Consider the following 15639-nt stretch of genomic DNA (forward strand, 5'->3'; position numbering starts at 1 on the left):
GACGCAGGCGAGCTCGGGGCCCGGAGCCGGGCCCCCCGGGCAGCCGCGCCCCGACTCGCCGACCCCCGCGGCGCCGGCGTCCGGACCCCCGCGCCGGGCAGGGCCCTCGGTCCTGGGGGGACCGGAGGGCCGGCCGGCCGGGCCGAAAGCGCCGCGCCGCGGCCTCCGGCTCCTCCTCGAGGCCAGGCCGGTGGGTGGCGGCGGCCCGGGTCCCCGGGGATGGCGGCAGCCGCGCTCCGCCAGCAGGTGGCCCCGGGGTCCCGGCGGCGCCGCCTCCTCCTCCCGGCGCCCCTCCTCCCGCGGGGGCGGTCAGCGCCCCGACCCGGCTGGCACCCCGCCGCCGCCGCCGCCGCCGCCGCCCTCAGCCCGCCCGCCGCGTCCCCGGGGCCGCGCTCGCCGCTGCCGCTGCCGCTGCCGCCGCCGCCGCCGCGTCCGGAGCTGCGCCCAGGCCGACCCGCGGCGAGCGCCCAGGGCGCCGGCAGCCCCGGCCCGCCCTCCCCGCCCCCAACTACTCGCTCCCCAACGGAAAGTTCGGCTCCGGCGGCTTCTCGCCCGGCAGCGGGGATGAGCCGGGGTCGGGGGGCGCGCTGAGCGGCGGCCAGGAGGGGGCAACTTCTCCCGGGAGAGCGCCTCCCGCCGGGCCCCGCCGGCCGCAGCCCCCGGCGGGCTCGAGTGGTTTTTCCCTTGCCTGTGCCTCCCCCCTGCGGATCCAAGAGACGGACCTAGGTCCCCGCGCTCCCGCTGCCGGGTGACAAGAGCCAGCGCCGCCGCCGCCGCCTCGGCCGCCGCTCCCTCCGTCCCTCCGCCCGGCCGGCTGGCCGCTCCCGGCCGCAGCCCCTGCCCTGCCCGCCCGCCTGCCCGCCGCACCATGGAGTTCTCGGAGAGGAAGCGGAGCAGGAAATCCCAGAGCTTCAAACTGGTGAGCCGAGGTAAGCGGCTGGCCGGGCCGGGCCGGGCGGGGGGCGTGCGGGCGGCGGAGCGAGGACTTGGCGCCGCGTAAACAGCCCCCGGCCCCTTGCCCGTCGCCCGGGCCGCGCAGCCAACTCCCGCGGGGCCGGGGCTCCCGGGACCCCCCGGTCCCCTCCCGAGGGGGGGCTGCGGCAGCCGGGCGGCGAGGAAAGTTGTGCCGGGGGGAGGCAGGATGTGATTCCGCGTAAACAAGTCGGAGGGCACATCAGGAAATTAGCAAACAATGACACTTGGGGCGCGGAGAGCCTTCTTTGGTATTCCACTCCTGCGGCTCGGCGGCGGGGTGGGGGAGGACGCCTCTCCATCAGGCGGTGCGAACACCAACCCGGACCAGTGCTTGTGGTGGGTTGGGGGTCGGTGTGTTTTCCAACCCCCAAAGAGGAGGAAGAAGGGTGCTGGTGGCGTTTGGAAGATGGAGAAAGACGCTCATTAGGTGTCCAAGCCCAAATAAGAATTGTTGACATTCAGCGTCTTTTCTGGGTACGTTATTTGGCCTGGAAAGGTGTTTTGGAATAGATCACTTATCCATCAGGTAAGTATTATTAAAAAAAAAAAAAAATCCAGCGTTAAGAGTCTCTGTTTTTCCTGATGTGACTTCGAAAAACGATGAGAACTTAAGGGCAGATGTAAAAAAAAAATCGAAATGCATTGTGTTACCTTAGAGGCAGGTGACTTTTTTCTCCCCATCATGTCACAAGTCCCAATATTGAGTTTAGAATGCTCCTGTTTAAGTATCGCCTTTGAATCAGCTTGAAGTCAGAACCAAACCAGAGAACCTGTCCACTTTGGTCCTCTGTTGTTTTATCTAGCATGGGCATCAGAGCAGAGAGCAAGGCGATTGTGTTACCAACCTGGAGAAGTCCCATGTAAGCTGATGAAAATTAGAGGGCGATTGCAATTTCCAGCTAAGCTGAGCTAACTATGATGCAGATTCAGTAAAGCCTGCTTTGGGTTACTCTGAAAATGGTTTGATTATAGACATTTTGGAGATCTACTCCTGTTTCCTCCTGTTGAGTTCGGATACTGTTTAATGAAAAAAGCCTGAAGTAGTTTTACGTATTCAAAATATTTGGCTTTTCCTTGTCTCTACGTACATTTTGTTCCCCCAGCAGTGTTGATTGCTCAGTCATTTGTACTTTAAAAGTCCCTCCATATTTGACTGGCCTGTTGGTCTATCTGATTCATTCTGGAATGTAGGCTGCTTTCTTATTTATGACCTCAGGAAACCTACTACTTTATCTTAAAAGTGAGAGGAGTTTTGTAGACCTTGTCCTGGGAGGTCTAAGGCCCCAAAAAGGGAATCGCTGTTAACAAGGGACCTAGTCTAGTTTCTTACCTAAGCGATCCTACTTTTTAGAAACAGACAACTGCCAAAGCACAGTAGCCTCTATAGAGAAGCTTGTAAAATACTGTGTCTTAAAGTTTGACTGACATAGCAAGTTTGTTTTTTTCCTTTTTTTAAAAAAAATTATGGGTCTGATTTTTCTCTCTGCTCTGCAGGTGCATTTTTAGAACGTAAACGGTTGCATATTAAAGTGCAGTAGCTGAACGCAAGACTCACTTTCTTATCCAAATTATACTATACTTGAAATAACAACTCAGTATTTTTCATGTGTGCTTGCCTGTAAGCTGCTCAAAGCCTGGGGTTTTTCTGGGTAAACTGAGAGTACCAGGTAACTCGAAAGCATACTATTCATCTACTCATGAAAATGGGTTGTAGAGATAAATTTGGCATCTTCCCCTGGCCTCTGATTGGGCAAGCTTCTTTCTATTCCTTGCAAACATACTTGTCATTTGGAAGAAAAGAAGCCTCGTATGTAATTGGCATCCGTGGGCCAAATTTCCTGCGAAAACTGTGTGATCAAGCAGAAACGTTTTCTAAAGTCAAAGTAATAATGTCAAGTCTGTGTACTTCTCCAGAGTAAGCGAAGTTGTAGGGATGACCATGACTACAAATTCTGTGATTAACTGAGTTCTCGAAAATTATATTTATAAATTAAAGTATAGCTTATACCTACTATATATAATGAGATGCTAGCCTTTCTTGCTGATTCACATCTTGTAGGTCATTAGAATTCTAATTTTTCGTTGTCTTCTTACCCCAGATTATCACCATGAGGTCTGTAAGATCTCAGAATTCAGCACCGATGTTAATGGGAAGGCCAAAGAGACACAACCCATTTTTTTAGGTAGGTTCTCATGTCAATGAATTTCTCAGCAAGACAGCATGGCCATTTGCAATTAGAGAGAAGGAAAAAAAAAACAAAAAAAAGATTGTGCCAGAATGGGAAATGTCTGCCATTGCTTCATGTCTGACATTCTTTTCAAGACCTTTTATTGTACGGATTGCCAATATATCCCTTATTAACATTGCTAAAAGTTGTAATTTCAGACATAAATGTTTATTAGTGTCTACACACAGTGCTAATTATCACTCACACCCAGAGCCAGGTGCTGACCGTGCAGTTCTGTGGCTCTGCGTTCGCCCCATTTACATTGCATATTCACTGGCATGCTTCACCGGCAGTAGTTTGTGTAATTGGGGTATTACATCTTTGACATCTGGGTAACAGAAATTCAATTTCCAAGAAGCTGCTATTTGTTTGGTTCTGCCTCTGCCTTGGGTGGGACAGAGGATTAATATGCTGTCTGACGATAATGTCCCTTCACCTCTGTGGCCTGGTTGCTAATCCTGCCACGACAAAATTAAATTAACTCTCCAGCCAAAAAGCGGAAGGAAGAGAAAAGTGTGATTGTCCGCCGAACCACCTCTTGATAGGACTAGCGATCACGGAGCCGCTTCTCATCTGTCTGGCTTTGTTTTCATTTCACACCAGCATCGGTGGTCAGAGAGAAGAGCCACACTTTGCTCTCCCCACCCTCCTTCCCAGCTCACCCCAGGGCCAGGCAGAGCCAAGCAGCATCTTGGAGGCCATCCAACAAGAGTAGCTGCGTGATGGATAAGTAGGTCCCCCAAGATGATGCCCCTCTCTCCAAGTGTGGTTTTTGGTGCACATACTGTACCTGAGGGGCCTTGCCTGTGCAGTTTGTTATTTGCAGACCATGAGCCCAAAATTAAACGATTTAGGATTTTGCCACAAAGAATGAAGTACCCGTGAGGTTAGAGTGGAGGGTACATCATGGCGCTTGGCCTTCACCTTGCCCGTCCCCAATACCTCCTCGAGCCCCAGGGGCAGGGTGAGAGCCAGGTGCCGCACACGAGGAAACAACACGGGAGACTGTCCTGGCAAGAGCCATTGAAAGCAAGGGCCAGAATGGCCGTATCTCTGGGGAGAGTTGATAGGTTCTTAAGGAAGCAGGATGTGTGCTCAGACCCAATGTACTGCCAATTAAAACAACGAGGAAGCCAGGCAGTGGGGCGTTCTCACTCTTTTGCTTTGAGGAAGAGAAAGGGTGGGTTGCAAAGGACCAAGGAGTCAAACAGATAATGAGTAGAGGTAAAAGAGGAGGGAAATAATGGCATTTCTTCCACAAGTGAGCACCAGAGGCACGCGAATCTTTCCATCCAGGCAGAGAGCATGACTGAGGCCAGCACTGTTCTTAGCACCTGTTTACTGTTCAGAGGTCTAGAACCCAAAACGTTCACAGTCAAGCGAAACGCTAAGACCCAGCAGGAGGATATTCCTGGATTGTACTCTCTTCAGTTCCTTCAGCTTACTCAGAATCCTGTATTTTCAGTTCCCTAAACTCGATCGGTTGGAAATTCTATATATCAAAGCACCACCCGATCTAACCATTTGAAATGAAGAACTTGCCTATTGGTAGAAAAACGTACATTTATCATAAAAAAGAACATCACATCCTTGGTTTCGTTCATCTCCAACAAAGCAGGCTTTTCCCCCCTTTCTGCTCCCTACTTGAAAAATGGTGAGGGCGCTATACAGTAGGTGGATTCTGGGTACGAGAGAGTGAAGGATGCAGAGCGGGAAGATGCTAGCGCTCGGAATTCGGTAAAAGGTAAACTCTCCACGGGGCAGGGCTGGCTTCGTTTTTCCTAGCTCGAGTCCAGGAAGATAAGAGAACATCAGTGAAAGGCCAGGCTTGGGATAAGTTTCTCAGTTGTTGGTCAGGGAGGCCTTTGACATCAAGAGACAAAAGATGGACCAGCATAAAATGCCTGGGTTATTCTCAGTCTTCTGCTCATTCTGGGAAAAGTGTGATATGGTTCCCAAAGAACATTTCTCTTTTGTGATCTTCAGGTCAGTTTGGAAAAGAAAAAAAGTGGAAGAGCAAACGATGACACAAACCTGATATCTAGAGTAATTGAGAATAGTTACTGATAGCATATGAGAATCAGAATTCTGTTGTTGACAGTGTAATAAAGTGGACTTTTATTTAGCTAATAGTTCTTATTCACAAATGTGAATCATGTTTGTTTCGTAAATGGCTTGAGTCTACCCATAATATTACTCATTATGGCGTAGCATTCTGCGTGAGGTCCGTGACATCCAAGGGAGTCTGTTAGCAAAATAGCAGAACTGTTTCACCTATAACGCATTCCTCACACATGGCCCTCGGGATGCTGTATGGGATTTTCTGTGTTCACACGTACATATGTGTCATCTTGGATACTATCTGCGCCTATAAGATTACAGTTCATGTGTCAGGGGAAGAGAACGCTCCAGAATCTGGCAGAGGTTCCCACCTCAAATCCGTTTCCTAGAATATTTTCAGGCTGTTGATTCAGGCAGCACATCCAGCGAGGTAGGATAGCTCAATGGTGTGAATGGCTTGCCTGAGCGCTTTGGGCGTTCCTCACACATTTTTAACTTGATAACAGGATCCGAAGAGGTTACTTTACCCTGCGGACATTGGCTTTGTCAGGTTGGCCGTGATGGGCCACTATAAAGATGGGGTCACTATTTTGGAGAAAAACAACTTAATTCGTTTTGATCAATTCAACAGGTGTTTTTTTGAGAATACATGACGAACTCAGCACTTTTCTAGAGTGGCAGTGGGGTCAGGGGAAACCAAAGAAGTGGATAGGACAGGGACCCTGCTCTCAAGGATTAAAATCCAGTTGGGGTGATAGGACAAATTCAGGACACAGCGAAGGAGCGAAATTCGGTCACCCGTAACAGCTGCGGTTGTCTGAGTGCTTGCTCTGTGCCCGGCATTGAGTCCAGTACTTGACGTGAAGGATCTCATTTACTCCTCAGAGCAAATCTGTGAGCGTTATCGCCATCCCTGTTTTGTAGATGAGACTGAGAGGTGTCAGGTGGGCTGCCACGGGTCTCCCAAGGGACAAGCGCCACAGCCGGGACCCCACGCAGGTCCCCCTGAGCTGGAAACACCCCACAGCACGCACAGCGTGTGTGCATGATAAATCGCAGACGTGAACCTTCAGGGCGATGAGCAAAAGCAGAGCTGGGAGGGAAGGGTCACAGTCAGGGTCGGGTGGAAAGCTCTGGAAGGGGGAGATCTCGAACCAGGGGAGGATTTGGGTAGGCAGAGGGGAGTTGGAGAAGATTCCAGGTGGGAGGGGTGATGTGAGTCTCGGTAGAGAGCCGAGCATCGCTGTCATCGGACTTTAAGGGCCAGGTGCACTTTGTCGTTTGGACAGCGCGGGCGCATCTGTCGTCCCACGACTTTACGGTGGACCCGTGCGGTAGCCTGGGCGGTGTTGTTATTCCCATTCCCCAGAGGAAGAAACTGAAGCTCAAGTGACTTGCTCCTAAGGAGCAGAACCTGGAGTAAACCCAGGTCTCCTATCCAAAGATCTTTTGCCTCCGCCTGGTTGAGCCAGGCAAATCCCAGGGATCATCGGAGAGGCCTCAGCCGGCAGCAGGGCACTTTTAGGAAGTATTTTAATGCGACAATGAACTTACTCTTCATAACTATAATACAAACATTCCATCAAATCTTTTATATTTGGATTTTGTTCTAGATTTACTATTGTAATAGATAAATAGGAAACATGTCTGTTTTTCAGGTGTCTGGTCCATTTATTCATTCAGATATTTCTTGCACTCCAAATACGCGTCGGGCCCTGGTCTAGCTAGTTGTTCTTTTTAATATAAAGTCTGTGACACAACTTTCAGAAGCTGAAGCTCAGGGTGCGGCTGCCAAGCCAAGCGAGCAGGGTGTAGGTCTCTGATACTTTGAATCTCTTTTCAATGGCTTTCTTGATGACAGCGGCCTCTACCAGGGTCCCCAGAGTCTCGAAATTCTCTTTGGGTTGGAAATGCAGCCAACAAGAGTAGGTGTCATTCATCGAGTTTGCTGTGTGTCGGGTACCATGCTAAGAGCTTTGGTTTTTTTGGCCGCACTGCACGGCTTGCGGGATCTTAGTTCCCTGGTCAGGGATTGAACCTGGGACCACGGCGGCAGTGAAAGCACCAAGTCCTAACTACTGGACCTCCCCGGGAGTCCCCATGCTAAGAACTTTGTTACCCCATTATTTGTCCCATAAAAGATATGATTATTTCCACTTCACAGACGAGGAATTTGAGGATTTCACAAAGCAACTCAGTGACAGAACCAGGATACAAACCAGGGTCTGTCTGTCTCCAAAACCATGCCCTTAAGCACGGGAAAGGCTCGTTCAAATGAACTCCTGGCTGGGACCCCAATATGTACAGAAGTGGAAGGGGAGTGGGGCAGCCAGGAGCAGGCGGAAGAAGCCCAGAGCACCTTGTCCCATGTCCTGCCCTCCTCTGCCAGCCTCTGCAGAACTGTCAGGGTGCCCTCACCACTGTGTAACAGCCTCTCGTCCAGATGGTTTCCGAGAATTCCTGCGGCGCTGAAAGTGTACCTGGTTCTACCGTGGGTCCAAAAATGGCTTCAAAAACAAGAGCAAGCAAAGTCCGATTTGAGAGCCTCTTGAGGAGACCTAAACACTGATGGCTTCTTTCAGTGTAAGTGCACATAAGTACCTGTGCTTCTGCAGCTGTGGGTGCAGACTTAGTTGTCCTTGGAGAGCACTTACTTTATTGCCTGAAGTTCTGGAGCATTTGCTGCTAGGCCTGTCTCATACTTCCATTAATCACTGAGTTCATATCATAACCACACCATGAGGTAGGTGTTATGTCCCTTAGACAAATGGGAAGCTGAGCTCAGAGATGACAGTGACCTGCCTGAGGTCACACAGGAATTAGTAGCTGGCCCCGCTTTAAATCGGGTGCTTTGACATCTAGTTCTGTCCTCTTTTCCTTAAGCCAGAGCGGCCTGTCCTCCCCGTCCCCTTCTGCCCACACGAGCTGATCTTAGTATGTAATTCATTATTCTCTCCCCTGCTCAGAGACTTAAGTGCCTTCTCGTGGATTCTAGGGTCAAGGTGAAATCCCTTAACTGAGTCTTGAGTATCCACAGTCTGCCCCTAAACTGCATCACCAACTTCGACTTTGATGTAACTTACCGCCCTGGAACCCAATTGCCCACCCCCAGCAAAGTAGGACTTCCAGGTGAGAAAGGGGGCCCCACCACAGGTAGAAGGAAAGGGGGCGGCCAGAGGCTTGGGCACGGGGAAGCCCGGGACCCATTTAGGAAGAGAGGAACTAAGGTTTGTTTAACATCCACCAAGGTCGGAAAACCCCAGCTTGAATCTCAGGTTAACAGTTCAGCACACCTCGGACAAGACTCTGGAGGGTTTCCTTTATCTTCCACAATGCAATACTGGTGGTGGTCCTGAGCCCCTCATCAGATGCCCTGACAGCACACAGGACGTCCTATACGGTGAAACACTTTTTCAAACTAGAAAATGCTGTATTCTTATTTTTACCCCCTTCTCCCTTCTCCTCTGACTTAGAGGTTATGCTTTCTTCTTGGACACCTCAGCACTAAACAGGAACACCGCTCTCCCACAGCACTTACCATGGACTGCCTAGTAGTTCCTCATTTTTGTATGTGCCTTTGCTGTGCTCCAGGTCACCCCAAACACTTCCCACGTTGAATTGTGGTCGTTTTTGCCCCATCTCTCCTCATGTACATTGGAGGATCACAGAGCAAGTGGGACCTGGATTCTGTCTTGAATCCTTTAGACCACTTAGCACAGCATTTTGTTTGATCACAGTAGGTACCCAAATTATCGGTACTCAAGTCTGCGTTATCTCATTGCATGAGTATACTGGATACGGTTGCGTAGGACTCTGAAGATTTGCTTTAAAATATTCTACCGTGGGCTTCCCTGGTGGCGCAGTGGTTAAGAATCCGCCTGCCAATGCAGGGGACAGGGGTTCAATCCCTGGTCCGGGAAGATCCCACATGACGAGGAGCAACTAAGCCCGTGCGCCGCAACTACTGAGCCTGCGCTCTAGAGCCTGCAAGCCACAACTACTGAGCCCCCGTGCCTCAACTACTGAAGCCCGCACGCCTAGAGCTGGTGCTCCGCAACAAGAGAAGCCACGGCAATGAGAAGCCCGTGCACCACAGCAAAGAGTAGCCCCCGCTCGACGCAACTAGAGAAAGCCCGTGCACAGCAAAAAAGACCCAACGCAGCCAAAAATAAATAAATAAATAAATAAATAAAATATACTACCGTCTTGAGATTTTAGAGACAGTTAGCGAACCAGAGATATGCCTCATTTAACTGAAGAAGCTTTGGTCATGTACTAAGCTAGCGTAGAAATTGGGGATTTCTGTTGTTGATGGGTAAGAGACAACTCGAAATATAATATTTTTTTCAAATCTAGAAAAGTCCAAAAAGGAGAGGAGCTCGCATATGAAAGCAGCGGCATGTTGCAAACCCAAACTGAAAAATAACATACGTTCTGCTGGCTCCGAACTCCGCTGTGATTTTGGCACACCTTTATAAAGGGGCTGAAGACTGTCCTGTCCTGTTTGTAAGCCCATGTTTAGAACTGATTGTCTGGTTCTCCACCTGCAGTACGTTTTCCTACCTGGATTTAAGAAAATCCGTGCATTAAGTAGCAGCAGACCTTGGTGAATGGCCCGTTTGGGAACCCTGCCCCAACCCCATCGCACAACTGCACGCACCTGTCTTTCTGTTTCTCATAAGAGCTCGGTGTGGGTCAGCAACCGCCGTATAAGTGAAACGTGTGATGGCTTATGAGAGTTGGCTTTTCCAGTAACGATCACGACCGCATCGCTGAAACAGAGAAATCTTCATGAGGGACAGAATCTAAGAAGGTGTCTTAACAGTTTAGCTTCCCTGGTTCCCATGGGAATATGGATGTTTCCTTTTGGAGGAAAAGAGCCCGGCCATCCATAAGGTGAAAGAAAGACTCCGGAACAGTGGGTTTTGCATCTCAAAGTTGAAAATAGATCTAGGACGTTTATGCAACAAGTCTGTTATTCTTGAAAGTAACAGATTCTTGGAGAGAACACTACCTGGGAAGGAATGTTAGTGCAGTAGCAGGATGCACGCCGGGACCTATGGTGACTGAGGCAGGGGGCGCATGGAGGGCCCCTGGAGAGTCGCCCCCTTGCCTGAACCTCCGGTTGTCTGTGGCTTTCAGATTAGGACCCAGATGACAGATAAGACCCTGCACGAGCTGCCACCTGCCTGCCTCAAGCTTATTCCTGACACTGCCCTTCCCACCAAACCACTTCCCATTCCTGCAGCGGCCTCACTTCCCCTCTTTACCTCTTCGCCTTGGTGGCTGCACGGACCACCTCCTCTGCTGGCAACCCCGCACCTGCACCATGCTCCCTTCGCTTTGCTTGGCTGTCTTATCCCTAAAGGCTCCAAGTTGACTTCCTCCAGGCAGTCTTCTCTGATTTCCCCCTCCCCTCTCCTTCCACAGCATCTCTACCAAAGCAAAGGCACTGCCAGTTTACTTCTGTCTCGCCCTCCCGGGTTGGAAACTCCCTCACGGTCATCTCTGTGTCCCCAACGCCCAGCACCACACTGGTCACATCACAAACATCCAAGGATGCTTGGCGAGTGTGCCAAGAGCCCGATTTCAAATTAAAAATAAAGTAGCGAGATCAGCCATCTTGAAGCTTTATCATTCACCTCTTTTACCTCCCAGCTCCCATCCTGGCTGCACGAGGTGAAAATCTACACATCCTCCTTAGTAGCTACCTGGACCTCACATGGCAGGAGTAACATACACCAACACTGACAATGGAACAGTTACTTTTCATTACACATTTTTTTCCCCTTTCTTACTAGGTTAACAGCAGGCCCCCTTTTCTTTCTTTATTTTTGGCCGAGCCACACGACTTGTGGGATCTTAGTTCCTGGACCAGGGATCGAACCTGCGCCCCCTGCAGTGGAAGTGAGGAGTCTTAACCACTGGACCGCCAGGGAAGTCCCCAGGCCCCCCTTTTAAAGTTTAACTTGGGAATAGGACGCCCTTGTGTGTATCCCAGCCCCCGCCCCCAGGACCTCGCAGGCTTAAGCTGCACGGTGTGAAGGTGCCCCTGGGATATTGCAATGCCGTGGGCTTGGCATCTGCTCTGCTGCTCCCAGCCTACAACCACCTCTACTAACTGCCTTGCCCATGAGATCCTCTGTTGACCCCTTGAGTCTCAGCTTGAATTCCTGCAGGGCGAGACTTCAAGCTTCCTGTGTTCCCAGTACACGATACCTGGCACCAAGTAGACTCTCGATCGCTAATTTTGGATAAATGAATGAGGACCCTGTTAAGACATGTTAAAACGTAGTTCGCCGCCAGTTATTAGCTGATCCGAGTGGGACAGTGTGTTGAGCCGAGACGGTTTTCTTGGGCAGGACTGTCCTGTGCGTGGAAGGAGGTCTAGGTCTCACCCTCTGAATGCTGGCGGGTCGGGAGCATCTCACCCAGTCATTGTGATGATCAGGACTGCCCCCAGCACATGCGGGCCAGAGCGCGGTCCTTAGCAGGCCAGGGGTGTGGGGTCCTTCAGCTCTGAGTGGAGAAAAACTATTGCATTGCCATCGACTGGATGCCCTTCCCTCGCCGTTCTCTCTCAGATGCCCGTATGAAGGGGGATAACAAATGACAGAGGCTGTGATGGACCAGTTCAGCTGCATCACCATCCCGAGAAGAGAGAGATCAAAGGGCACATTCCATTCAAGGTCAGGTTACTGTGCCTCCTTTCCGCACAAAGGACAGCTTATTGCCGGCATATTTGATCATATAGTTTAAAACCATTAAGAAGTTTAGACAGATTTTCTTTCGAGATTCCAGACAATCAGTATCCTTGTAAATAAGAATCCATTAAATGGTTTTCTTGGTGTTGTATTTTTTTCCGAGCGTGTACAGATATACACTGTGTTATTTGAATTCCAAGGGTTTTACAATTTTTTTTTTTTTTTAACTTGGAAATCAAATTTTATATCTGAAAGGTTAATGGAGAAAACTGATTATGCTATCTGGTAACCAAATGTGTGATGAGACGTTTGTCTCTGTAATTAACAGCAAGGGACTTTTATAGTTTCAAAAAATGGAATGCTACATAGAGTATTCTGTGAGCATTTGTTTGGACGAGGTGTCCAAAACAGAGATGTTTATGGATGATATAAAGTTGAACTGAAATGTAATGCAGGTGTCTGCTGTGCATCTCACAGAATTTCTCATTGTCGAAATGGAAGCCAGAAGATTAATAACTTGACTTTGTCATGATAAAATAAGTAATGTGTTCTTGGAACAGTGGTATGTAAGTTACTCCGTAATTCCAAGAATTTTTTTCTGTTCCAGGAATAATATCCTGAACAATCTATTTTTATAGAAAAAGTTGATGCAACATAATAGCCTACGAAGTTGCTTGTATGGCTAAAGGAATTATATCTCAAACGTGACTTGACACCCACACATAAAGTATAAAGAACCCCACAGAAACGCAAGGTTAAGGCACATCTTTTTTTTTTTTTTGCGGTACGCGGGCCTCTCACTGTTGTGGCCTCTCCCGTTGCGGAGCACAGGCTCCAGACACGCGGGCTCAGCGGCCATGGCTCACGGGCCCAGCCGCTCCGCGGCATGTGGGATCTTCCCGGACCGGGGCATGAACCCGTGTCCCCTGCATCGGCAGGCGGACTCTCAACCACTGCGCCACCAGGGAAGCCCTAAGGCACATCTTGAAAGGAAGAAGTCAGGAGGTGCAAAAGTAAAGGTTCTTCTGTGAACATTAACTCACCCTCCTCACACGTATATAATTTTTTCAATTACCAGCAAGACTTTAATGGGCACCTTAATAAGCATCGTGTGAAATACGGTGGAACAGCGCTTGCTGTGGGAATGGGGGCTCCAGAGAGCCCTGTGAGCTGTTTAACTCCGCCCTGATAGCCGGAGCAGTGCAGCCGTGAGGGGCCCAGACCTAATCCACCTTCCTCTGGTTCCCTTTGGTCATTTTGGGTAACTCAGTCTTATCCTTTGTGAAATGGGGGAAACGGTGCCCTGTCTGTCGTCTTCGATAAACTAGGAAGGCGCTGAGGATGAGACGCGTTCCCTTGGGAGAGCTTGCCTAAAAGACACGATTGACTCTAGGCACCAAGTGGCCTCATCTTGCAAACCCCACGCCCCACGGAAACAGGGAGAACTTCCGTCACAGATGTTGGTTGACGCCTTGTACATCAGTAGTGTTTTGGGGTTTCTTTTTCCGCAGCTTTCCTCAACAGTAGCGTCCCAGCATAGCTGATACTAGAATTAACCCATTCCTGTATCCATTGGTAGGTCTTTATTGAGCAGCCCCTGGTGCCAGGCTAGGAGATTTGACAGCCCACTAGGGTGTGACAGGAACACAGAACCAGGGGACCTCACCTGGGGAGTTAAGGGATGTGACCCTTGAGAAGAGGACATTTAAGCAGAGAAAGACCTGAAGAGTAAGTATGGGGATGGGGCCGAGGCTGTGAGTCGGCCAGGAAATGACAGGGCCCCGTGACGCAGGGAGCCCTCTGGCCGTCCAGGACAGTCGCTAATGGGATTCGGATTTAACTGTCCTGAAGCGAGGCCTGGGCGCTGGTATTTTGTCACAGTTGTCCAGGTGATTCTACTGTGTGTCAGACCCCAGAGCCGCCATCTAGAACAAGGCGAGACGTGGCAGTAGCCAAGGCTGGACGAGCCCCCCAGCGCGAGCGCTGGGCCCCATCCCCAGGTGGCCGGCATCCCACCGAGGCAGGCCACGACGTGATGCGGTTTGCATTTCTGAAAGATCACCCTGGCTTCAGGATGGACGTGGCTGGGCGGGGAGCAGTGCTGAGGGCTTTTGGCCGTAGCCCCATCAGGTGGTAATGGGAGGCGAGTGGAAGGACTGAAGAGCAATCTAGAAGTTATAATAAGCAGGACTCGGTGATTAATTGGCTGTGAGAGGGGAGGGATGGGAAATGAGGCCCAGGTTTCTGGCTTGGACAGCGGGTTGGTGCTATTTATTAAGGCTCGGGGATCGTCATCATAAAATACATTTTTGGATGTGATGTTAAGGTTGCTCTTGAAATGTGCAAGTGGAGCCGTCCAGTGGGCAACTGGATATGTGGCCTGGAGCCCCGAAGTGGGATCGGGGCTCCCGCAGACAGATGGTCGCTGGAACCAGAGAGAGGCTGGGGGATCCAGGAAGTGTGCGGAAAGGCCCCGGGGAAACTTGGCATTTAAGGCAGTGGCCGTGACCTGTAAGTGCGTGGTCAAGTCAATTTAGCAGATTGTCACCAACAGGAACAAGAAGAAGAAGAGAAATAGAAAATATCGGAGTGTCTTGCGTGCAGGAAGGATACATTTGTGAAACTTTGGTTTTCTTGCTGTGAGTCACAATCAAAAAAGTTTGGAAGCCTCTGATTTAAGTTGTGGTTGCCTCACCCCTGGAGATTTCCCCTTGGCCTCACGCAGGGAAGGTGACCACTGCCAACCTCCAGGTGCCTTTGGGCCCAAAGTCATCAGAGTTTCTTGAGATTCTTGGAAGAGAAAGGTGCTGTGAATGTGATCCGTTTTCATCATCATTAACATTATTTACATTGAAGATGAAACTGTATGACAGCATGTGTATTTAAGTTGGAATATTTTTAAAACTTTAAATGACTGAAGAAATATAATACCGCCAGTCCTTAATCTTGTTCATCCTTAACTGACCCACGGTGTAAATATGTGAATTAATATCTCAGTCAGGAGGGGGGATGTGTACTTCTGTACTAGCATTCTTTTTGAGTTTTCTGTACAGTAGAGCAGAGGGTCAAGATTTCAGATTATTTTGAAAAGGATTGTCTCTTTCCAGACAGTAAATTATGAACATTTTCTCTCATATTGAATGAAGGCAAGATTTTGGTTATGCTACTCTGGGAAAATGGAAGCAGCCCTTGATCTACAATCTTGTTATATTTTTCCTGTGTGTACTGTCAGCCTTCGAAGACTTTTGCTTTATGTTTCACAGAACCATGAACACAAAAAAATTCTTCTTCTCCTTTTTCCAAGTTAAAATATTTGGCTTTTGTAGAACCAACAGGACTCACATGAACCATGTTTTGAATTTATAGGACACGTCTGAGCCGCCTTCTTTTAGTTTGAAACAGTACAACTAAGTTGGACTCCATAAACATAGCTTGGTCCAAAGGTTTCATTGTTTCCACCATGCGTATTAAGATAAGTAGGGGGTTAAGGTGCTGACTACTTCAAACAGCGCCCAGCGCAGGTCACAACAGCTTCCTGGATGCCACGCAGAGGGACTGTTTTGTGGATGGAGCCCTTCCTGCCATCCAGCTAGTTCGTTTCCCGAGCGTCTTAATAGAGCAGTGAGGCTCCTGGACCTTGGAGTGTGGTGGGTCTCTAATTTCTAAACTCA

At 49.7% G+C, this 15639-nt stretch overlaps 1 protein-coding gene across 8 annotated transcripts in view; it reads left to right on the forward strand.

Annotated features, from left to right (window-relative positions):
- The first annotated feature begins 729 nt into the window (after positions 1–729).
- Positions 730–15639, forward strand: part of BEND7 (BEN domain containing 7) — a 76918-nt gene continuing 62008 nt past the window's right edge. For 7 of the 8 annotated variants that reach the window (XM_049705610.1, XM_033403422.2, XM_049705611.1 and 4 more), the window contains exons 1-2: positions 730–929; positions 3075–3158. In XM_049705610.1, the coding sequence (XP_049561567.1) occupies positions 869–929; positions 3075–3158 (145 nt within the window). In that variant the 5' untranslated portion in view covers positions 730–868. The remainder of the gene's footprint in view (positions 930–3074; positions 3159–15639) is intronic. The other variant, XM_033403423.2, reaches the window with a different exon arrangement.

Source organism: Orcinus orca, chromosome 2 (assembly GCF_937001465.1).
Source record: "Orcinus orca chromosome 2, mOrcOrc1.1, whole genome shotgun sequence".
In the NCBI taxonomy this organism is placed as follows: Eukaryota; Metazoa; Chordata; class Mammalia; order Artiodactyla; family Delphinidae; genus Orcinus; species Orcinus orca.